General features: G+C 34.7%; 2 protein-coding genes across 6 annotated transcripts; both read left to right on the top strand.

Moving 5' to 3' along the window:
* The first annotated feature begins 408 nt into the window (after positions 1-408).
* LOC114734619 (myosin-9) lies at positions 409-16,866 on the top strand. Of its 5 annotated transcripts, none has more exons than XM_028922246.1 (18): positions 409-612; positions 1,836-2,057; positions 3,216-3,311; positions 4,343-4,395; positions 4,726-4,822; positions 7,068-7,141; positions 8,752-8,827; positions 9,471-9,581; positions 9,783-9,859; positions 10,485-10,551; positions 11,748-11,846; positions 12,618-12,725; positions 12,852-12,982; positions 13,104-13,170; positions 13,285-13,352; positions 13,514-13,607; positions 15,380-15,450; positions 16,145-16,866. In XM_028922246.1, the coding sequence occupies exons 1-18, from the start codon at positions 511-513 to the stop codon at positions 16,512-16,514; spliced, it is 1,983 nt and encodes a 660-aa protein (XP_028778079.1). In that variant the 5' UTR covers positions 409-510; the 3' UTR covers positions 16,515-16,866. The 5 variants fall into 5 exon arrangements, with proteins under 5 accessions (XP_028778079.1, XP_028778080.1, XP_028778078.1 ...); XM_028922247.1 differs by having other exon boundaries at positions 8,725-8,827; positions 11,781-11,846; XM_028922245.1 differs by having other exon boundaries at positions 8,725-8,827; positions 13,517-13,607.
* A 4,609-nt stretch (positions 16,867-21,475) lies between these two features.
* LOC114734656 (probable membrane-associated kinase regulator 4) lies at positions 21,476-22,716 on the top strand. Its single transcript, XM_028922297.1, has one exon. The coding sequence runs from the start codon at positions 21,512-21,514 to the stop codon at positions 22,577-22,579; it is 1,068 nt and encodes a 355-aa protein (XP_028778130.1). The 5' UTR covers positions 21,476-21,511; the 3' UTR covers positions 22,580-22,716.
* Positions 22,717-24,477: the final 1,761 nt, after the last annotated feature.

Below are 24,477 nucleotides of genomic sequence, written 5' to 3'. Positions count from 1 at the left end.
AGGACCGGAGGTAATATATAATTTACGATACAAATTGTATTATTAATTAGATTTTTGTATTTAGAACTCAATGTATGTTTGCTATTATTGATTTGTCCGAGTCAGCATCTTTTTTCCTCAGCCAACATTCCGACAAAACTCAGCATATCATCCACCAAGAACATGTTTGGAATCTCGCATAGCATTTACATGGTTCCAAACGTAGCCTGCATTGTGTGTTTGGAACCAAGTGAAACCTGGATTGCCCGGGCCCAATGTGGCCATCACAAGTTTTGCTCGCAATCTCAGGCCGAACCTCTTGCTGGTTTCTGACTACCTGATCCCTTCAATAGACATTCTGTTTATATTCTATGATTGTATTCTCAGAAGTCAACAGGTCAACAAGTTACCCATTTTCTAACTGTTCTTATTAATCCCAACTCTCCAACCCCCATAATTTGCTTTATCCATCGCCTACTCCTTTTCTTGGGTTCACAGTTTGTTAATTACCATCAGAAAGCTTGCCAACGAATGTCGTCCTGGCTGAGGTCTGTAGTGAGTTATGCTGACTCCGTCGTTCAACATGCCGGCCAAGCCGTTGCCGAGGGTGCTAAAGTTCTGGAAGATCGCATTGTAATGCCCTATAATCTATCTCTTTGGTCTTTCTTATTATTTTCATTAATTCTTAGATTTTCTTACAATAAACATAGTAAATTATTATCCCCCTTTTACTTTTACTTTCGAAAATTAGCAAATGCCGAATTCATCCATAGATACGACGAATTCGTTGTAGTGTAGGTGATTTGGTGATTTTGGAAGCCAAATTGACTGAGTTGTTAATTTTGAGGACTAACTCATGCATGGGAGTAGTGTTTAGTAATTTTGTTTTCGCTCTCTTCTCATGGCGTTGTTCTCAAATTAGGTTTTGCTATCTTTGTTTAATTTTCAATTAGAAATGTTTTTGTTAACCACATTTTGGGCAGTATTGGGTTCTATTATTAATTCTTAAAAAGTGTGATATTATTAACCGGGTTAACTGTTCGTTTTCCTCTTCTTCGTTTGGTTGATTGGCCACTCACTCTACAACTTCAAGCTCATAACATACAAGAAGGATAGTTTACAAGTTTGGCAGCTTGCCGCTTAAACGTTTATTGAGATGTTTACAATTTTGGCAACTTGCTTTCCAAAGGAAGTTTTGACTCTGAAGTCACCGTTAGTAGGCTAGTTTGCTCAGAAATATCCTATTTTTCTTAACTAGCCAGCAGAGGGGTTGCGATAGTGTTTCCTACTTATCAGTTCTCCCAGAGGAACGCACTGTTTAATTTTCCCTTGTTGTGATATGAATTGTCACATTCAGGATAACAATGAGAGATAAGGCGGCTTGTGCACAGTGAACTCTCACACACATTGTTTTTTAATTTATAGTAATATGAAGCTATGCATTGAGTATAAGATATGCTCTAAGATATTGATAAAGGTTAACTAAGATTCCTAAACAACAGTAAGCTCTTGGAATAATAAATCCCTAATTCTTTTAGAAGTTTCACTTGGATAGGTTTCTCGGCATTTGTATTCTTATTCTTTTTAGGGAATAGGATCGAGTCTTCTTTCTACCCATGTTGTAGTTTCCCAGCATTTTATGACAACATTTTGCAAGGAGTTTAGAAGTTCTTTGGATTGCAAATTAAATACTCAAACTGCCTGAAGATTCCATAAAACCTGGACTATCTAGTTCTAATTTTAATGCCGTATTCACAACAGTATTTGATGTTCTTTGATGTCAAGATGATTTGACCATGAAGGTCATATTAGATGCTTTGGTTAATTTGATCTCTAAATCTTGGGTTTTCTTGCAGGCTGGTCAAAATTTCAAAAGTGTTAAGAAGACAGTCGAGAGATTGGAAGAAGCTGCTATTTGCTATCAGGGCCCTGAAAGAGTACAATTGCTTAAAAGATGGTTAGTTTTGCTTAAAGAGGTTGAGGAAATGTCTACTGCTTTGGATGAAGATAAAGAGAAGACCCTTGAGAAGCACTTTGCTGTTGACAAAGCAAAGGAGAATTTGAGGAAACCATCTATGGTAAATAAAAGTTTTGTATTCAAGGCATGATTTATTTTAATCTAACTGAATTTTACTTATTACACTCTCCTCAATTTACCTGACTTTTGGAGTGTTAATGATCATGTGGTGTCTGAAAGCATGGTATGCTAAAGTTTCTAATTTGCTGAGACAGAGTCTAGCCTAGAAGTCTTTTCTAAGACTGCTTGTTTTTCCTAATTCCTGATAGTGCTGTTGTTTACACAAAAGCTTTACGTGTTTGTGTTACACTATAATGGAATTCATTGACAGTTTGCTTCTTTTTTGTCATTCAATAGGAATAGGTTTTCTCTTTCTTCAGTATTGTGTGGGAGCGGTTGTATTCTGTTGCCATGAACTTCATGGTATTGTTTCTAAATTACATCAATCATGGCTTCTTTCATTTTTCCCCCAAATACGGACTGATTGACTCTTAGACTCTAGAGTTCATACTACGATTTTATGGAGTCTGTTGGATGTCTTGTCTTGATCACAGCACTTGTTCCCTGGAAGAACCTGCTCAGTGTTAAAATATTAATGTAAATGACTAATTGAGCATGCAGAATTCAGATATGTGAATCATTGATGTGGGGCCAGAGAGAAAAGGGTTGGAGATAATGGGAAGAGGAGAAAGAGACAGAATATAAAAAAAGAGGATCGGTAGTCTTAATGTGAAAAACAGTCTGTCAATTCTACAGCAAAGGCCTTTAAACGGATCTCAACAAATGATCGCTTTTTTTTTGGGGGGGGGGGGGGGGAGACAAATACAATGAGGTAACTCCATAATTCAATACATAATAGAAGTCTAGAAATATGTTGCAAAGACTGGGTTGGGAAGAGGTTTCCCTGAGTTCTCCAATATACATTCTCCTATTTGAAGGTATTGCAGAGGGAAAGAACTCAACGAAATGATACTTTTATGGGTTGTATCAGAGTTTCAATTGAATCCTATTTTCTATGCCATCAAATTAGAAGATACTTTGATTATCATTATGCATAATTAGTGATTCCTAATTGGTGAAGGATCATTATATGCATAATGATTTCTTGTAATTGATATGGATGGTTTTGATTTTTTTGATGTATTTTTTTTAATATTGATTATAAAAGTATCCTTTTGTATGAGCTCTTTGTGATTGTTCTATTAATGCTATTGATCAGGTTTTGTATTATGATGCTGATGTTGGAGGTGAACCATTAAATTTCCGTGATGTTTTCATTCGAAGTCATTCTTTGGAGGGTATTATATTATCAATGGTATGTATAACGATGTGACTCTCAGCTATTTGTGTAAAATTGTGCTGAGTTGTAAAATTATGCAAAATGGTTGATTATCACCTTATATGTTCCTATGTCCTCAAAAAAATGGAGAGTAACATTTTGTAACTTTCCTGATTCTTGAAGTTTCTCTTTTCCATATTTTAAGAGAGTTTTTTGACCCTTCCTGGTAGAATGGTGCTATCCAGCCACTTTCTTAAGATCTGTTCATGGATATGGTTTAATGTGTATTATGTGCTTACTCATTAATGTTAGGGCCATTTCGCCTACCTAATGATCTGAGCTCCTTCATCCTTGTGAAATGACAACCCACTGTTAGAATGGTTAATATGGAGGCCAGACACGGACTTGCAAACGTCAACACAGAAGTTACTTTCTTAATTTCTATTTTTTTTAAAAAGAAGGAAATAACTTTCTTGAATTTTGCCTATCCTCAAGAACTATAAGAATTGTATCATCCATGGCCTGCAGGAGAGAAACCTTGATCTCTCCAGCCCAAGCAACAAAACCTCATGCAGTCCCTCTTTCCCCTTAGCAAATGTACAAAAATGTAACCCAACAACGGGGTCAAACATGAGGACAAGCTAGAAAGAGGTCCAGCTTTCTGGTACTCTTCAAATTAGCCGTCTTGTTTTTGTGTCTGCTAAAAGCCAGTCAGTGTGAAACTACCCTGTTAACTAAACTGTTTGAATGATTTGAAATCGAGGCTTAGATTATTATACATTACAAATTCAATCTTATTGAAAGAAACTAAATACATCAAAATCCAAAATGGTTTTTATTTAATCACTTTAGTTCTTTTTGAGAGTTTATTGATTTTCTTACACATTGCCGCGATGAACAATTTGATTGAATTGAATATGTCTTATTCTTACAGTCGTACTCCAGATTCATCAATATGATGGTGTCATAAAAATGGAAGAAGAATGTCTTCCTGTGCAAGTCTAAATCATTTTGTAATTGCTGATTATGGAGGTTAACTTCAGGGTTAACTCTTTTCTATGCCTCAGATTCTTGAAGTTCCTAATGAGGAAGAGGTTTCTGTTCTCCTAGAGATCTTCAGGTGAGTTTCATGGCTTTTCTATTTCTCTTGCATGTCTAGTAATCTGAGGCATATCGCATAGTTTGATAAAATATTAGGTTTGTCTTATTCCTTTTCTCTTATAATTTCTTCTTTGACTTTGAAAATACAAAGGTTTACTAGCTCCTTGATTTGGGGCATGTTTGTGTTACTTAAAGGACCAAATTTTATTTTTGAAAATAACTTTTTTAGGTCAGCTAGTTTCATCTTCATCTTCATCTTCGTTGAAATCTACATGTTTTGTGAGGAAGCATACTATATTATCCCTATTGCTGCTATTCATCATTCAATATTCCGTACAACAATCTGTAGGCTTTGTCTTGCTGGGGGAAAAGATGCTCATAGTGCCATAGTTAGAAGCATTCAGAATCTGGCAATAACATTTTTGAACTATCAAGAAGAATTATTGGTAAGGATGAATGACTCTATTCATATCTTGACATAAGGACAGCACAAAGTTTCCCATGTTTTATTGAGTTGGTGGGATCTTTGGAGGTAGCTTACATTCAAATTTTAAAATTTCAACCATGCAAAAAATTTTTAAGTTCTGGACTAGCATTTTCCTTAGTGGCTTTTGAGTTTTGATTTTCAAGATATATTAAATATGTAATATTATACACCACAAACATTTTCGGATGGGCAACAAAAATACATCTTCGATCTCCACAATTTTTAAACTTATTGGAGAAGCATGAGTTATTGAATGATGGTATTAATTGAGAGAGGAAAATTAAAAGGGTAAAATGATGAGGGACATGGCCTACTGGCTACCGAGCATGAAAGTTAGAGGTTAATATGTGAAATTTCTCTTTTATATTTTATTCAATGATATGGTTTTTAATGGATGTGATGCTAATTATCCCAAAGGGGGGAATGTTTATGAAAAGATATGAAAAAAGAGGGGAGTGGCCAAAATAGATAAAGATAGTGATGAGCTATAGGTAGGGGCAAAAGGGAGAATATATCCTCTAGTAACTAACTTGTCACATGGTGTGTTTGGGGATGAGTGAGGAAGGCCCTTAAAGAACTGAAGAAGAGCACGTGTATTTGCCAATTAAACTTTATTTAGATAGCATGGCGGCCATCAACATCTTACTTAATCCTGTCTAGCATGGCAGAACTACGCATGTTGAGTCTCTTTGTTCAACGAGGAAGGGGGGGGGGGGGAAACTATGTTAGGATAGTGATGGGTACCTGCGTGAGATTGGGGAACCCTACCTGAAAAGCTAGCTGTCAAGGTAGGAGAACCAACCCACTTAAATACCCCACTGAGCATCCCATTCTATTTAATATGGGACTTGGTATCCCATACTACCAAGTCCCCATCAATTGGCCCCCATGGAAAGCCGACGTCTCAACGGCTACGCTCTATGGCACTTCACTCGACATCCTAGCTGTCAAAACCCTCCATGGGTGGCCCTCTACGAAGTCGCCGACAGCTTGGCTCTAATGCCAATTGATGGGTACCTAAGTGGGATTAGAGAACCCTACCCCAAAAGCTAGCTGTTGAGGTGGGAGAACCAATCTACTTAAATATCCCATTGAGCATTCCATTTTACTTATTATGGGACTTGGTATCTTATACTATCATGTTCCCATAAATAGACAGACATTTCAACAAAGAAAAGATAGATGGTAGTATCATTCGCTTAACTTACATTCCTTTAAGAGAGAAGATTGCAGATATTCTCACCAAAGGACTTGCTCGAGATTGCAGATGTTGAGTATTTTGTAGGGAAGTTGGACATGATTTACATCTATGTTCCAACTTAAAGAGGAGTGTGGAGACCTATATATATATAAGTATGTAAACGTATACATTTATCTGTTAGAATTGTTTATGATTCCTTTTGATCCCCCGTGTCTCTTTGTAGCCCTATTCTTTTGGCTCTAATTGATTGGCTGACTATATATCTCTTGATTAGCTGCAATGAAATATACAAACATTTTCAACTCCCCCTTTCTACAAGTTCAAGCAAATCACAATATTTAAATAAAAGTTGACCCCAGTAATCTAAGAGATTACTTTTATTCAAATGAAATCTTAATCCAAATCAAATCTGAAAAACAAGAAATCCTAATAATCTAAAACAAACAAAACAACAAACAAACAACAAGCCTTATCCCACTAGGTGGGGTCGGCTACATGAATCACACGACGCCATCGTGCTCTGTCAACAACCCAATCCTTAGATAAATTCTAATAATCTAAAACATAACATTAAATCAATATGAGATTCTAGGGTTTCCTACTCCCAGTAATAGTCTTCAATCTTCCATCAAGATGTCATTAAAACCTTTGGGAGTTATTTGTGAGGGCAAGAAGATAATGATGGATTTTCAGCTAACTTTTACAAATCCTCCAAAGTCCTCCCTACTCTATGTTCTGAAGTTACCCCAGTTTGGGGATTTTGGAGGAGAAAGTTTTTCAACTAGGAACATTACCCCAGTTCCTGGAGGAGAAAATTCCCATTCGTACCTCACTACTTATTTAACATTAGAAAGTTCTGTATCATGAAAGAAAGGGAATTTGATGAAATTCCATGTTGGCATTTCAGAGGGTCTTACTTATGTTCTGTGCCTGTAGGTGTAGTGCAGTTTACCGATTAATAGCTATTGGCTTTGTAACTATGGGAATTGTGCTTCTAATACAGATGAAGCGCGAGGAGTTGCTTCAGTTTGCACAAGATGCCATTACTGGGTTGAAAATCAATTTTGATATTGCAAGGTCAGTACGAATCAATGAGTTTTCTTGGAACTTTCTTCATACCTTGTCTGTGGTAAATACACATTTTAGGTTTGATCTGATATTTAAATTGAAGAGTTTGTTGATTGTTGATGTAGTCTGAAAATAGGTTGACTTGAAGCTTTTAGCCTTTTCTTACTTTAATTAAAGGAGTTTTCTATATGTTAATAAATATAAGGCTCCCCTAGGAAATGTCAGGAGACTTGAAAGACATGTAGCTCTAGATTTTTCTGGGGACTTGGATGACAAGCAGTGATTCCCTCCATTCCTTGCTTCTCCGCTGCCACCAGCTTGTGTATAATTGTGATCGAATGTAAAATATGCTTAAGCTGGTACAAGAAGTTTATTGACTAAAATTACAATTTTAATTTATTTTGGCCATTAACAAACATGGTGGACTTGATGATTTTATTCCTGTTCCATTTTTCCCATTCCAACAATCACAGCATGCTACTATCTTGAGCTTGGCGTGCACTAACGAGTTTGTCAATATATATATATATATTTTGTCTCATTTAGAAATAACAACCTTCCAACTAAATATTTATGAGGCCAGGATTGTGTCTGGAGGGACTGAGAGAGCAAACTTTTCATATTGCTACTAATACCTGTATATTTTTAACAGTTTGTACAAGAAAGATTTGGAAATCCCCAGAGCTCCTTCTGAAAGCGAAAAAAAAAATTGGTGTGAAAAATGAAAGGGTATAGTCAAGAAAGGAACGAGAGATCGTTAGGACCAAATGCAGACATTTAAACGAACATACTGGAGAACATGAAGAGAATATTTGGGAAATTGAAAACTTACCAGGCGTAGGAAATTCTAGATAATTAGAAACTTAGAAATATTTTCTGTTTTATTTATTTTTCTTATTCTTGTTTGTTTTATTTTCTTGTTGTGGGGTCCCTATAAAATATAAATAGCCCCCTCAGCAATTGCTTGTCATTTTTTTGAACCATTTGCTTTCCTCCTTCCTCTTTTCCTCCCATCATCTTCAGCTTTCTCTTTCTCCCCTGCTTTTTCTGGCCTGGATTTACATCAGACATGTATGAAGCCCACTTGGTCTGTAAATATTTTTGAACCATCTTAAATGAATATTATGTGCTTGCACTCAACTCATCCCCAGGTTCTCTGGCATGTAACCCAACATGGGTTTAATGGAGATGTTAGATGCCTCTGTTATTGATGGTGACACGTTAATTGTGATGAGACTGTGGCTGGCTTTGACATATTAAGACAGTGAGAAATCAATATTTTAGAAGGCTGTGGTAAGGGTTATCACTTGTCAAGAGTTTGAGACTGGAGCTTAGATGGATCTAAAATTGGGCTTACGTTTTATGTAGGGGGTTGTGGTTGATTTAGGAGCAAAACGTGGCTTATAATAATCAAGGCCAGAACTGTAAAATTTAGATGAAAGCGTGTCAATTTTTTATATCATTGGATGGAAATTTACAGTAACTGATACATGGGAATTAGGAATTCCCATGTATCAGTAACATTAAATCTAAATTTTGGAGAGAAGTAGTATATAGTTAAAGTCCAATCTTATCGTATTACATAACTGCAGAATAGATGATGAGTCCTCTAATCTTAGGAGAAAGCTCATCCAGATGGAAACTTCAGAGTTATATTCAAGTGAAGGGCATGAAGCAGCTGAAGAAACAATAAAGGTGCGTGGCTATCATAGTTTTCCCTTTCAATTGCCTTTGATGGTCTGGAGGATGTTTGCCAGATGACTAAGATATTTTAATGTAAACATGCTTCTGTGCGGCACAATTCAAGTCTTCAATTAGCCTATCAATCTTACCAGGAACAAGGGATAATATGATTAGCTCATGCTGCATGCTTTGTATGGATCAGAATCCTATGATCTCAATTTCCACCTTTTGTCTCAAAAAAGACTTGTTGCTTGATTTAAGGTTGTTGGCTCTTGAATTCTTGTTTTTTGCCCCTTTATTATCCTCACCTACCCCTATCTTCTCAGTGTAGCTCAAGTGGTGCCCTTGTTTTTTTCGCTCTACAATATTTTTATTGAGCATTTTATTTTTACCACGCTATAGCATAAAACTTCTGGTCCTTGGCTACCTTTTTCCTTGAATATGTATTTCTTAGAATATAAACCATCATGAACCCATAAAGATCTATTTGGAACTTTGTGGGAGAGTTTCAAAAAGAAAAAGGCACATGCAAGATCAGTCGGACGAAAGTAAAGGTTTTTAACTTTGAAGCGACTGGGGCACTTTCTCTTGTACCATATAACTTTTTATTTTTTAAATTTATCAAATGAAGTATGACCATGGAACCATTTTGCAGGCTTCAAAAGTCGCTCTTTCACAAATTAGAATTTGTTCCAGACTTGAAGAACTATTACTGAAGAAAAAAGTTCTAAATATGGGAAAATATCCAGAGATTCATGCCCAAAAGGTATAATTCTTTCTTTGAAGAGGGTAGAGCAACATGATTTGGGATTATTCAGAACCTGCATTTTTGGCTCCAACTGCATTTGTTGAAATTCTAGCTAAATGCAGTTTGATAGGTTCTATTGTTGAGGAATTAATTAGTGAACACGGTTTGATATTTTATTTGAAATTCTATCTAAACCACTACTGTCATTTTTACAAATAGATTGACAAGTTGAAGGTGTTGTTGGAATCTCTCGCCAGCTCTGCTGCAAAAGCTGAAAAACGTCTTTCAGATAACAGGTAGAAAATCAAATCATGGAATTCGGTTTTAAGTTCTCCATTTCATGTTATTTATCAGTTCTTTGTGAAATCATGTTTATGCTTAAGGTAGAAACTGTATTTCGTTGTTATGTGAGAGAGAGAGAGCGTATTTCGTGAAAGCATCTCATTTTGCTTTAAAATTTAGTAATATCTCCTTTTCAGTTCTTGATGAGTAAATTTCATTCCAAGCTGGAACTAAGAGAAGTTTGATACTTTCATGTAAGCATTCTAATGATTTTTTTTTTTTTTTTGGTTGGGGTCATCTAACAAGTAAAATAGTTTTGGATTATAGTTTAAAAAGTGGATAAGGAAATAATCTATAATACTGTTTTTCTTTTTATTTCTTGGAAACTTCAAAAAACTGCAGGAAAGATACCCAGAATTCAGATGTGAATCTCTTAGAATTTATTCATGTAGATAATCTGAAGTCCAATGTTGAATATAAACTACCCTATGATTACCCTTTCAGTGCTTTGCATTTCATACGTTGAAGATTGCGTGAAATAAATATCAATAAAAAAGTATTTAGTTTCTCATTGGTTCATAGTTTCCTTCAGATGTGTTTGATCCTTTACAAATTTTTTGGCCCTTTATAATTTGGCAGACTACAAAAAGAGGAGGCATTAAAAGTTCGTGAGGCCAAAGCCATTGAAGCTAATGGAAAAGAAAAGGTAGTGTATTCTCGCCCTTTGCCTTTATCTGTAGTCTTCAATTATGCAGGGCACATGCTTGCAAAAAGTGCTCGGCGATCTATGGTACCTGATGTTATTGCATGGCAATGTTAAAATGCAGCATAAATTATACACAAAATGAAAATAAATGGCCAGTGAAATAGCATGTAGGTACATGAAAACATTTTTTATTGTTAGAAAAATAATGAATTGAAAAGAAACTCAGTCATATAATATAAAAAAATGTTTATAGGATATGACATTAATAAGGAACCCATTTGCCACCTTTCTACTAGCTATTCCACAGAGCAATAGCTAGAAAGATGAGATCTAATGAGCTCCTCAGTCGCAGGGTTCTCCAGATCTTGAGCTTCTCCTCTTGCAATCTGGATGTCATTGGAAGAGTTGATTGGAGAGGGAGGAGTTGAAGGGCCTGGGGGCAACTCACATCGGCTGTTGGAGATGGAGGAAGGGGGAGGAGTCGACAAGAGGAGGAGAAGTCAAAGGCCATGCAGATGCAAGGGAGAGGGTAAAATGCAACTAAGTGACTGAATCTATGGAATTTAATCAATTCCGTGGGTTAGGGCATGGAGTCCAATTCTGGGACTTTTGATGGAACCAGATTTCATGAGAATCATGATTAAGACATACCAAACATGCATAAAGGAGGAATTCATTTCTGATTCTGTTTCTTTCATCCTAATTCCAGCGCACCAAATGCAGCCTTAGGTTTTCACTCAAAGAATATAGAATGCATAAGAGCAAAAGATGGATTTTAGGATGTTGAAGTGACAGTGGCAGCTGAGATGATGCTGTAAAAACAGCATTTGGAGGAAGGGGAACAGGGAAGAAAAGGGAGGAGGGATTTTCTGGAAAAAGACCTGGGAGAGAGTTAGCCTATTGAAAGCTATCATTTGTCTTATCCATGTTCTCATTTCTGCTTCTGTGCATCCATTTTAGATGTTGTTAGTTTTATCATGCTTGTATAACCATGGTGCTGAGGCATGTTTAAGTACTCTGTTGCTACTTTCGTGTGTCTTGTGAGGTGTCTATGTTCATATATTCCACTTCAGAAGTATTTTGACTTCTCTGTGTTGCCTTTGGTAGAATAGGGTCTGAATTTAGAGTATTATACCCTTTTGTCAAGCTGTGATTCCATCTTAACCTTTAATAGCAGTGTTATTGTGTAATGGCTGTGTTGTTCAGTTTATTTTACTACTTGTTTTCAGGAAATAGTTGCTGAGATATTAGAGCTCCAACGGAAAAAAGATGATCTTGAAGCTGAATTGAAAAAGGTATCACTATCAGTCATCTTTCTGTGCTTTTTTAGGTTTTTTTTTTTTTTGGTTGGAGTGGGCATTGCAGACCACAATTTCAGACTGAGGCAGCTGCGGAACCCACCAAAAGGCTGATATTAAGTGTGCATCTCTGAAGACCATGGCTTAAGTTATTGTGTTATATATGCAGAGATGCAAGCATGGCATATATCATTCTTATAATATTGATTGCTACCTTTTTTGGTCTTCTTTGCTATAATTATTTATCTGTTTATAAAAATGGTTCTTCCATGATGAGAACTCAGCTTATAAATATTGGAACTTCACTTATGAAAGATTTTCACATTACTGGCACACAAATATGTTTCTGATTATGACATTTTATGGGATGCAATTAAATTTTCAATTGAGCTCTTTGGCTTCACTTCTCAACTAATAGTTTACATTTCTGTATTACCACGGAGTATGCTCCTTTACTCCAGAGTAACTTGGATTCAGAACTCTTTGCTTTCACAGCTTACTTTAACCATAACTTAGGCATAGCAGAAGCATGGACTAAAATTCGTGTTGGGATACTGAAATTCGTCTGATCTTCATATTCTCTATAGGGTTGTTTATTTGTTAACTTCTTATTCGTATGGACCTTATAAGATGTTTCTTCTAGCAACATAAAATGATTACGCATCTTTGTAAGGAAACCTTTCATCTGTGTGTAAACATGTTTAGGATTTAATATGGTTTGACGAAGTTTTCCTTAAATTAAATAATTGAAGTGTGGCCTATCTGTAGGTTAATACTTCTTTGGCTGCTGCTCAAGCACGATTATCGGATGCAAGAGAGGAGAAGGACCAATTTGAGGAGGCAAATAATCAGATTATTGAACATTTGAAAACAAAGGCATAAATCTTTTTCTTTGTCTATCTGTTGTTGGATACTGTGTAATCATGCTTAGTTTTGCCTTAATGCAGTGTTGCTTTCACCATCAAGATGTTGGAGATATTGATTCAAACCTTTTATTTACAGGAAGATGAACTTTCAAAATCTATTACCTCATGTAAGGTAGAAGCAGATGTTCTGAACATCTGGATTAGGTTTCTTGAAGATACTTGGGATCTCCAGCGATCAAATGCAGAAATTCATGAGAAGCAGGTCAAGTAAGTATTTAGACTTACTGCATTAGAGAATGATATGATATCTTTCAACATAATAATTCTGCCTTTATTTGCTTCTGATAATTGACAAAGTGATACTTCCTCTAATTCTTAATATTTAAAGTGGTGAGCTGGAGAAGCACCAGGAATACTTCGTAAACTTGGCCATTCAACTTCTTACTTCTTACAAGGTATTGCTTTTGGTTTACCGACTCAGACGCAGAAAAAGGATGTATTATGCCATATATTTATACCCTTCACAGCTTCTCACCCTTTTGTAATACAATCTTCTGTGTCATGCACAGAAAGAATTGGAGCCTTGGGTCAGCCGTATTGGTTCTTTCGTGGAGAACCTAAAAAATTTAAGTCATGGGTAAGGTCCTTTTTGTCTTTGAATCTACTGCATGCTCGGCCATGTCATATTCTCGCTAATCTTTCTGAGTTATCTTTATGAAGTACTTTGAAAGTTAAATAAATTTGTATGTGTCTCTGTATATATTTATCTACTTTCTTAATTTCTTTCACCTGAGGTAGCAGGTCAGGGATGCCATCCCATACAGATAATGAGGATTCGAATCTGAGTCCAAGGAAAAGTCTTGAGGAGGAATATTTGGCTTACGAAACCAAGGTATGGATGTTCTAATGTGGTATTCGGTATGTTGCGGAGAGATTCAGGCCTCTTGAAAGCGAGAGAGCTTGCTTCCTTTTTACCCATCTTGTTTCTTTCTTCTACCTCCATAACCATCAGAGCTTGTAAATTCTGCTTCCTATCACTGTTAAAGGGAATTGCAGTCCCATAAATACATAAGTAATATGATGTTTACTTGAGGTTCCATCAATTTTGTATCAAAGTTCGGCTGACTTCCACAGTAAGGCATGCGTTGGAACCTTGCCTATGTTTTATAGTCAGTCCCAAGCTTGCGTAGAGTGTTAGATCTTGAGAGTTAGGACAGAAAGAAAGGGAAGGAGAGGAGAAGAGAAAGAGAAAGAGAAAGATAAGGGAGGGGAGAGAGAGAGCCTAGAACCAGAATTGAAATTTTAGAAGAGGAAGTTTAAGGCAAACCGAATAATGCTTTTCATTCATCTCCCGTTTTGGCAGAATACATGTATGATATTTATAGTATGGTACATAAACTGAAAATAACTACCTTATCTCATCCATATAAAGCTAACAATGATGTAACCAACGCTGGACACTTGTCACAATTAATACAAGACACATAATAAAACATAAAACGCATAAAACATAATAGTTCACTGAAGTATAAACTAGTAAAGGCCCCCGGTTCCTATCATAGCGGAGGAGGGTTGTGTTATGCTTTTGATAGCCTATGTAAAACTCTATCAAATTCCTCAAAAGCTGAAGGCCAAATTTCCCAGATACTTATGGAGCCTATTTATAAGATGTGCGATTTTATGTGTTTGGTATGTCATAATGCTGTTTCTTAATTTTCTAGATGCCTAAATGATGAAATCAGTTCCAGAGTTGTATTATTGAATCGCAAATCTCTCCAAAGTGTAGGTTTAATGGAGGAATACACTAGTCATAAACAGACACATCACAGCTCTGTGTTCAAGAGGCATAGGCTCTCCCAGAAACCAACCAAAATCTTCTCTGCCTCTTTATACAGCATCTCATGCGTTATACTCATGTTCACTCTCTCACCCGTGACAGCCAACTAGAAAATCCCCAAAATTTGCCATTTAATAGAACCTGGACTCACTCAGAGCTTTTGCTTCTTCCTATAGTAAATTGAGGCTCTTGTTCAACACTACCCAAATATTTTTTATGTAGTTTTCTAAGTATTTCGGAAATTATGTTTCCCCCACGGTACACCTAAAAGTAATTGGCTTATCCATCCATGGGCCATGGCCTTCCTTATCTGTTGTTACAAGTTGGAATCGATATGAGGGATTGGGTAGTTGTTAGTAATATGGCTTGGCTGTTAAGTAAGAAGTTGTAAGAAGGTCAAGTATGTATTTGGGACTGTCTTTCTTTTATTCAGTGCTGGTATATGTGTTCAGATGAAAAGGTATGGGCTGTTGATGAATCTTGAATGAATTTCTTTCTCAATTCCCTTCTGCCTATAGTCTTCATACCATCAATTCTTCGCCATTAAAAGTGAATGTATTTCCTATTTTTTCACCGTGATGTTGGCTTGGTGGCTACTTTTGATGCTGTCTGTTTATGACTACACCCTACGCTTCTTAAACATCACTCGCAGTGTTGCATATTAAATTTTTGTGCAAATTCACTTTTGTCTGTTTGGTATTGTTTGATTTGAAGTTCTGTTGAAATTGCCTCCTGTCTGATTGATACGAGTTTGATGGGCTACAAAGGGAAAGAAATAGTGCATTAATATATTTTTATTTAATGATGGTTTTCTCCCTTTATTTCAGATTATAACCACCTTCAGTGTAGTGGATAGCATGAAACGATATTTTGAGGCTCAACAGGAGAAAAGTTCCAGGTTTTGCTTTGTGTGTTTGATCTTATGTTTCCTCATTAAAACTTGTGGATTACTTTTTGAGTTTGAAATAAGGCTGATGTGGGATTTTACGTTAACCAGGATCTTTTTGTCTGTTAGGAATATACAAGAGATTGCAATATAACTTCATCTACAGTAGGGGTGCTTTGGGCATGCCCATTCAACCCCAGCTAAACTCCATAAATTTTGACCATTTAACTATCCAAAAATTGAATGTGTTGAATTACCCTGCAAGTCACCAAAATCTCACTCAATTTTCATCTTGGTTTCTATAATTTATTAGTTGATAATTGGGACTACTGCTTTATTAATATTTTTCAATTTTTAACACTAAGTGATAAAATTTCATCAATGGGTTGTTAAATTATACTGATGAGGATGTGCCATCCCGGTGTTTTTCGTTGTGTATCAACCATGCCAACTCACGCACTGAGGTGGGCGTTATATTTCATATACTTGACTGGATTTCACGTCATTTATCCTTTTTCTTGTTGGCTTGAACCTCGCACATTTGGGACATCTAAGATAGATTTGGGACATCGAAGATAGACATGTTCAATTGCATTGACAAAATCTGATAACTCACTTGAAACTATGAGCCAAATTGAAAATTGAGTGCAACTCATGAGATGAACAATATAATGTAGCCAATTGAATATTGTGCTCTGTGACGCAGGAACGATGAACATGTTAGAGAGCTTTTTGATGCTATCCAAAAGTTACAGACACAATTTGATTCTATCGAGAGGCCCTATTTAGAAATTGAGAGCCGCGGTGGCGAGGCCGAAGTCTCATCTCAAAGGAAACAAGGCAGCACATTAGCGACAGCTCAAGTTACTGAGCCTTCAGAGACACAGAACGATGAAGAGCCAAAATCAGCTGCAGCCAGGACTGATCAGCCGCTGAATCATGAAGCTGAATTGAGCGAACTAGAATCTGACTCTGGAAAGCTTGACCAAGACTTATCAACAGAGGAAGTTGGTGGGTGGGATTTTGATGAGCTTGAAAAGGAATTGGAGCATGCAAATTCAGCTGCCAGCAGTTAGGCCCATCTACTCCAAATGCATACTTGCTGATTTGTGGAGAACTGATACTTCAAGATCAGAGTTATAGTAGATGCCCGATACCCGTCCGACACTTGTATAAAGATATGGCATGAATTGTATTTGAACAGTACATGTTTGTTGTGTCGTGTTTTGTATACTTCGTAGTTAATTCAGTGATGTAAGGAGCTCAAGGATGACACAAAGTGAAAATGTAAAACTCTAGATAAACCGTTCAATGGAGCTGCAGTGTGGATCAAATTGTTGCAGTATCAAACTATAGCACTCTTATGAACAACTGCAACTCGTTATTGGGCTGCATGTTAATATAGTCTTATCTTTCTTCCTCTTGGAACTTCTTTCCCTATGATCAAAGTGGAATTTGATCTGCCTTTTAGTTAATTCCCAAATATATGCACAACCATTTGGCCACTAAAACTTTTCAATCATATATAGTGCAAACTAGTACACGAGGTAACAATCTGAAATTACTAGAATAGTATGGTGAATAAAAAATCACTATTATCTAAGCAAGTGACCACTATTTTCGCAAATACTTGTTGCTTCAATCACAAGTTTCATATAATGAAGGACATTAGAACAACATATAGCAAATAACAATGATAACTGGGACCAGCAAAGGACGATAGTATCTCAGTGAGTGACCATTATATTTACAAATATTCAAGTGTAATTTAGAAGTTTAATCACGAATGACTAGAACAAAGTAGCGATTACTAGCAAACAATTACACCACTAAAATAGTAAAATATTAAGGAAAAATTACAAATAAAGATCCCCTAATATGTAAAATTACGATTTAGGACTCTCAATTTGGAAAATAGCAAATAAGGAACCGGTCCTACTTTTGCAAATATGAAATCGTGGTGAATTGTCTGAAATGCCTCTCAGTCAAATGACAAGTTGACTATAGGAAATGACAAGTTTACTTTAGCGAATGACAATTTCAGTAGATCAAATCACAACTTGGCTGAGGGTATGTCAAATGACGAGCTAACCATGGGAAATAACAAGTTTACTTTAGCGAATGACAACTTCAGTATACCAAGTCACAATTTGGCTAAGGGGCATTGTAGACATTTCACCCACATTTTATATTTGTAAAAGTAAGACTTGGTCCTTATTTGCTATTTTTCAAATTCAGGGTCTCAAATCACAATTTTATATATTGGGAGTCTTTATTTGCAATTTTCTAAAATATTAAAGCATAACAATTAAATCAAATCAAATATAAACCATCCAAATTTAATGTGAATGGTTCAAATTTGAGATCAACCCTGAAATGAATTTAAAGTGTGTTAAAAGGACATTAAGACTCTCTCACACACAAATGCGCACACACTTAGTGACACAAAGATTAGGAAATTGTGTTATCTTTGAAGAGCATTATGATTGCCCAGGGGCCTGGAATGCCTTAAGTAGAAGAGACAAAGATGGAAGTAATATTCTTATCAAGAAAATAAAGCAGTTTCTAACCAGACTTATAAAGGCTCTTTTGCTTAATGCGTATGCGTCCAAATTTTATATAATTTGACCCCCTTATCTTTTATAAAATATGTGACAGAATAATTTATCCTAAATTATATAGGTTAAGCTTGGCTATTCAGGTTGAATACTTTTATAAAGAGATTTCTGTTGAAAAATTATTATTTTTTTTCGTGGAGTACCATAGCCTCTTTCTACCTATACCATTCATTTTTTGGTTGATTACTTTTGTGAAAAGATTATATTCTTGAAAGTTAAAATTATTTTTAAAAAATCTCAATCCACGCACTTCATCTTTAAAAAGCCAAAAAAGTAAATTAATAATGTACTCTTTTAAAATTTACAAAAGCAATAATTTGCACCAAGTCCAACACTAATAATACAAAAAAAGTGAACCTAATAAATTATTATTACCTGACGTAATAAGCAAACTCTCAGGTAACACGGAACACTGCCTTAAGACACCACACAAACTTTTAACTTCTGTGTTTCCTTTTAGCACATCCATTATACCTAACATTCTCTTTAATAAAATAAAAATAACCCATAAATTATCTAAGCTAGCAAGAGAGGAGATTATAATTTAATTTTCTTTATCTTATTTGGGTTTAACTTTTCTAGTAACTACCATGGGAAAAATATATTAAATTTATCAGGTTGATATAAGAAAATGATCTCCTATTATTGTCGAGTCTCTAGTGATCTTAAATTATCTAATTCCAATATAATTAATAACCATACCAAAGACATGAGATACACCAAATGTCTCTTTTTGTCATAAGGAAAAAATTTACCCCCTTAATCGTTATCTACAGCCTCAAGTATTTTCTTTAATTTATCGCTTTTTTCAATTGACCATGCAAGAAGAAGAAGAAGAATTAATAATATGAATGTAAGAGATCTGAGGTATAATTAATATATAGATATACAATCAGGATTAATAAATAACTAGTATGGGTTCTTTATTCATAAGGAGTTTTTGAACAAATTAGTCACATATACGGTTCAAAACTCATCAATAGTCAAGTTTGTTAGGGTTTTTTTTTTAATATCATATATGTATATTCCATCTGATTTTAAACATGTTAGCTAGTTGATGAATTTACTTTAATCTTAAATATAATATCTCAATTCATTTTATCTCCCAAAAAAAAAAAATATTCTTTTTTCAAACTATCCCCATTATTTTATCATAGAGGTTAATTTTGATGCAAATGATGATTAGCAAAAGGGATATTTCAAAAAGACCAATACATATTTTTATCAAAAAAAACATACTAAAGTAATCTCCGTAATATTAGTAAATTAGTTATATAGTTCTTATATTTAGAGCAGAAGAGACTATCTTTTTATAACATCTGATATTCAGTATTATTAGGTTAAGCCCAAATGGATAGTTACCTCTTCCAAATTAGGTTCCTTGCATTTACACACACACATATATTCAAACCAAAAACTTTGTGTTGAAGCAGCCATAAGCATTTCACTAGGATCAATACCTTTGGATGTATTTATTTAAAACAATTATATTATATTATATTATGTGGAGTGTTTAGAGGAGAAAAGAAAAGCTAATAAAGTGAGTGAAAAGGAATGGGGGGATATTAAGGTAAAAAGGTGTAGGTTAAAAGGAAGGACAAGAAACAAAGTCTCGAGCATTGCATGCATTCCGGCGTTTCCCACCATTACTTGTCGGCTCAATAAATAACCTTTATTTCCTCTTTAATTTGCTTCCCATTTTTCATTTCTTCATTAATTAATTAATTAATTCTCAAACACACCAAAATAATTAATTAATTAACCTAATACTATGTTGTTTCATCTCCCCGTTTTCATCCATTTACTCAAAAAGCAAAAAAAAAAAAAAGAAAAAAGAAAAGCCTTATTATGGTGCATTGAACTGTTTTTAAGTTGCCAAGATTCTTGAAACAAACGCGACTATACTCTTTCTTAAAGTGCATGCTTTTGCTTTATGATATATATATATATATCTCACTAATTAACACTCATAATCACTTAGAAAGAGCCATTGGTTAGTTTGTGGAGTCCAAATAATTGCTATATATATATATATGGCGTTATATATATATATATATATATATATATATCATCTTCTCTGCTATATATACATAATCTTCTCTGCCTATAAAATAGTACAAAGAACAAAGAAAAAGGGAAATCTGCGTATAGTTGTAAGCTGATTAGTCGTATAGTCATGTTTAAGTAACACTTGAAAAATGAAAATCATCTTTGCCGTGTTAGCCATCATTATGTGCATGTCACGTGTCCAAGTGAAATAGTTCCCTTACATTTGAAGATTATATCATAGCAATATATATGTGCTAAATTTGATTGATAACATATTCTTTTAAATATAATACCTCAATTTACTTTACTTTTTAAATTTACATTTTTTTTTACTCAAAGTATGTCCCTTCTAATTGCACATATTAAGAAGACTCTACATTGACAGGTAGTTTCAATATATATAATTTAGAGGGAAATTATAACATATTTGTTACAATCTAATTTTTTTTAATATCCACAAATTAAGCTACATTTGCTTGGCCTAATGTAAAAGCCAAAGAATCCATTATAACCTTGTTAATGTGTTCGGTTTTTCTTCACTTATATTATCTTCGGTCCTTAATATAAAACCCAGTGGACTAATTTAAAAAGATTATTAAGTTAGTTATTTGTAATAAATATGTGTTGTCTTTCCTAGAATACCCTTGTTAATCATGTCTATTAGCTAAAACTACCATTTGATAGAATGTTTAATATGTGTAATTACTATAAGAACTACTTTAGAAAAATGGATAAATATAAAGACAAAGAGGACTGTGGTTTTATATTTAGAATCAAATTAAAAGCCAAATTAACTTTTATATTATGGACCAAAAGAAGCATTTCAGGCAAAGTAATTCTAACCCTAAACTCAATATATTCAAAGCCAAAGGTACTATGCACAAACTTGCTTCTTCGTTCTGTGTTTGAAGCAAATCCACGTTTCAAACTAGCTAGTTTCACCTACATACACGCGCACACACACACACGTGTACTTTCCTTTTTGGTTAGTGCGTGCAGGTTGAAGTTGAGCTAATATGATGATGAGCCACATCTCTGGGATGATCACTGATAGAATTATATATCAGATATTTCCTGAGCTATCTGGCACAGAGCACTAACAATATAAAAACATAACACACGTACGACAATAATGAAAGATAAGGCGCAAAATTTAGTTGGGTGGGTCCCCCATGCCTCCAGCACAAGACAGACAAAAAGCAACTAGTTTGAGAAAAACAATAATGATAATTCCAGGTTACAACTTTTTGATGTGCCACTATGCTGTGAACTTTTATATAAATCCAGTGTTTCTCCATCGATAAAAGCTCAACTAGCTAGCTTCCTGATCTGTCTACCTCCTTCCCATAAACCCTACAAGTTAATTAATCAGTACTGTGATCAGAGAGTTTTCTGGTTTATCCGATATGGCTGCAAAAATTCTTGTTGGCGGTGAAGATTTCATTGACATGGAAGTTAGTTCGTACTCTAATGCCATCTTCTGCCACTCGCAGTCACAACCCAGAGAGTTTGAGTTTCAAATGTCCTCCACTTATGTTGAAGAGAGATCAGAAGCTATAGCTTCCCCAGCTGATGAGCTTTTCTACAAAGGGAAGCTTCTTCCTCTTCATCTTCCTCCTAGGTTACAGATGGTTGAAAAGCTTCTTCAAAACTCTCCTTTTCCTGATTTTGATCACAAAAACCAGACCTTTCATAATGAGTTTGATCAAGATGAGTTCTTCAGTACTCCTTTAGCCACCACCACAAAACCCACACCAACCACAACCACATGCAACACGCCATTTGAGTCTTGCCAAGTTAGCAGAGAACTAAACCCAGAAGAGTATATCTTCGAGTTTGGTGATGATGATCATGATCATGATCATATCGGTGATGAAAAAATGCATCAGTACCAGAACAAGAAGTCATGGACCAAGAAGCTCATGAAAAAGCCTTCCTTAGGGTCCACCATAAAGGCTTCAAGGGCTTACCTTAGGTCTCTCTTTGGCAAATCTGGAGCCTGTTCTTGTGAAACCTACTATGCAGTTTCAACAAAAGTTGCAGATGAAAGCTCAGCTTCAAAGGGCTTGAACAAGAACGCGAAATCAGGGAAGAAAGTACCATTTGGACAGATTCAGAGAACAAACAATAAAGAAAAAAGAACGAGTAGTGAAGATGGAAATGGAAATGGAACTGGAAATAGCAATAATCGACACAGGAGGTCATTCTCAGTGGGGCTAAAGTTGATGCAATCAGGAAACAACAAATCTTCATCTTCTTCATCTTCTTCTTTTTTAGCTCCAAACAAATCTAGTGCAACTCATCAAAACCTCAAGAGGTGTTGTAGTACGAACTCTGAGAGAGAAAATTCGATCCAGGGAGCCATTGCTCACTGTAAGAAGTCGTCTCAGATCAGTATAAGTGATAATAATGGAGGAACAACAAGTTTATGTTCGTTTTCTGCTCAACAAATACCTGCGATTTGTAGGGGCTGATCGATGATGATCTCAAACTTTGATTTGGTTCCTTGTAATTCCTCTAGTTTTAAGAATGTTCGGCCTTTGTTATTAAATTTTGTTATCCTGACTATACTTGTGGCACTTTGATATCTCAAATATAAATATATATGACTTATGCCGCATTTTCGATCTTCTCCAATAGACTTATTGTCTTTGACGAACGCATTTGCCTGCTGTGAATTTTTGGCCACGAGATAAAAGGACAATGGTGCTAACTAATTAATGGAACCAGCAGAAGGGAATAATCCTTCACACAAACCAAATTTCAAATCTTTATTGAAATATACTACTTTCAGTCCTAAATATAACAACTAGTTGACAGTCCTAAATATAAGATAACAATTTGCCTTGTCTTCCAAAATTTATAATATGTTCTCAAAAATATCTCTATTAATCGTAAGGTATTTCTACATGAATGTAGTTTTAATATATATGATTGCATGAATAAAGATAATTTAAGGAAGTCAACACACATTTTTTTATAAATAGCTAACTTGTTTAATATCCTCAAATTAACTATCTAGCTCTTATATTGAAAACCAAATGTAATATATCACATTTAGTGACTGATAATGTCTTGAACAGACCTATGATAAAAAAGACAAGCACATTTGCCTAATTAAGAAAAAATGACAATGGTGCTTATATAATTAAATAGATAAATCATATATATATATATATATATATGGCATTGCTATTAATTAGTGGAGTGATGGGGGTAAGTGATTAATCATATTAATTAGTAGTAGAAATAAAAAATGTATTAAAAGAAGATTCAATGTTAATACTTATAAAGATACCCTTTGAGTTATGTAACCCGCATGAGTCTCTTAAGACCCTTTACTCACCTAAAGTTTAATCTAGCATAAAGAAATAGATTTTAATAAAGACTCCATTAAATCCTTTTTAATGATAAAGATTCAATAAATATAATGTTTAACTATACTAATTAAATGAAAAATTAAGGAAAAAATTAAGTAAAATCTTCCTTTTTACAAGTTATGGTGTATATATGTCTAATGAGTATAATTACTAATTGTATTATTATTATTAATTTAAGGGAGAAATCTTATGCATTTTAATATCTTTTTTTTAGTCCAATTTCTACGTATTTTCTCTTATTTCATGTTGATTGCAAGATAAAGGCATGCGAATATGTCATTCATGCTGAGCAATTCCAATGCTTGTTTGGTATTCTGAGTGTAAATTTTACAAAGGGAGAATCCACAAAAAAAAAAACTTTAAATTTTAAAATTCTAAATCAATCGTATTTAATTACTGTACTTTAATGACAATCGACAATATTTGAAAAAGAAATGACATCACATTTTTGTAGTTATTCTTGATTTGAGATATTGAAATTTTAGAGTTATATTTTTAGGATTTTCTCTTTTACATATATATGAAGTCCAATTAATGTATGTTAATTAAAATGTTGAAAGGCTGAAACACAAAGCTATAACATTTATGTTTTAAGTTTTAAAAGCTCAAATTATCATGGTCACATCTTGGCTCAAAGTGATTACATGTGCTTATTGAACAATGCAAACCACATGTATTAGCCAGATTAATTGACTAATCATGCTACTTTTCCGGTCTTAACGTAGGACCTAATTAACTAATTTAAATATATTAAGAATGTTAGTTAAATTAGTTAATATAATGTTTTCGTTTTAAAACACCCTACGCATTTTCCTTAATTCACTCCCTTCATCTACTATTTGATTATTGTAATATGGTTAATTTGAAAAAAAATAATAAACATATGAAATAGATCTCATATATAGCATTAATATCAACTCTTCATATAGGCTATGCAGTAAGGGCTGGGGGAGTATTTAATGTCTCCTCTTCTCCCATTTTTGTATTTTGAA

This window comes from Neltuma alba, unplaced genomic scaffold, assembly GCF_004799145.2.
Source record: "Neltuma alba isolate B1F8T4 unplaced genomic scaffold, ASM479914v2 tig00013120_pilon, whole genome shotgun sequence".
NCBI lineage: Eukaryota > Viridiplantae > Streptophyta > Magnoliopsida > Fabales > Fabaceae > Neltuma > Neltuma alba.
This window is presented reverse-complemented; position numbering and strand designations above follow the sequence as displayed.

Bases quoted from the DNA above. Each gene is read 5' to 3' on its own strand.
- LOC114734619 (XM_028922242.1), top strand. From the start codon at position 511: ATGTCGTCCTGGCTGAGGTCTGTAGTGAGTTATGCTGACTCCGTCGTT. The intron at 2,058-3,215 runs GTAAATAAAAGT...GCTATTGATCAG, and splicing joins ATTTGAGGAAACCATCTATG to GTTTTGTATTATGATGCTGA. The intron at 13,608-15,379 runs GTATGGATGTTC...CCTTTATTTCAG, and splicing joins ATTTGGCTTACGAAACCAAG to ATTATAACCACCTTCAGTGT.
- LOC114734656 (XM_028922297.1), top strand. From the start codon at position 21,512: ATGGCTGCAAAAATTCTTGTTGGCGGTGAAGATTTCATTGACATGGAA.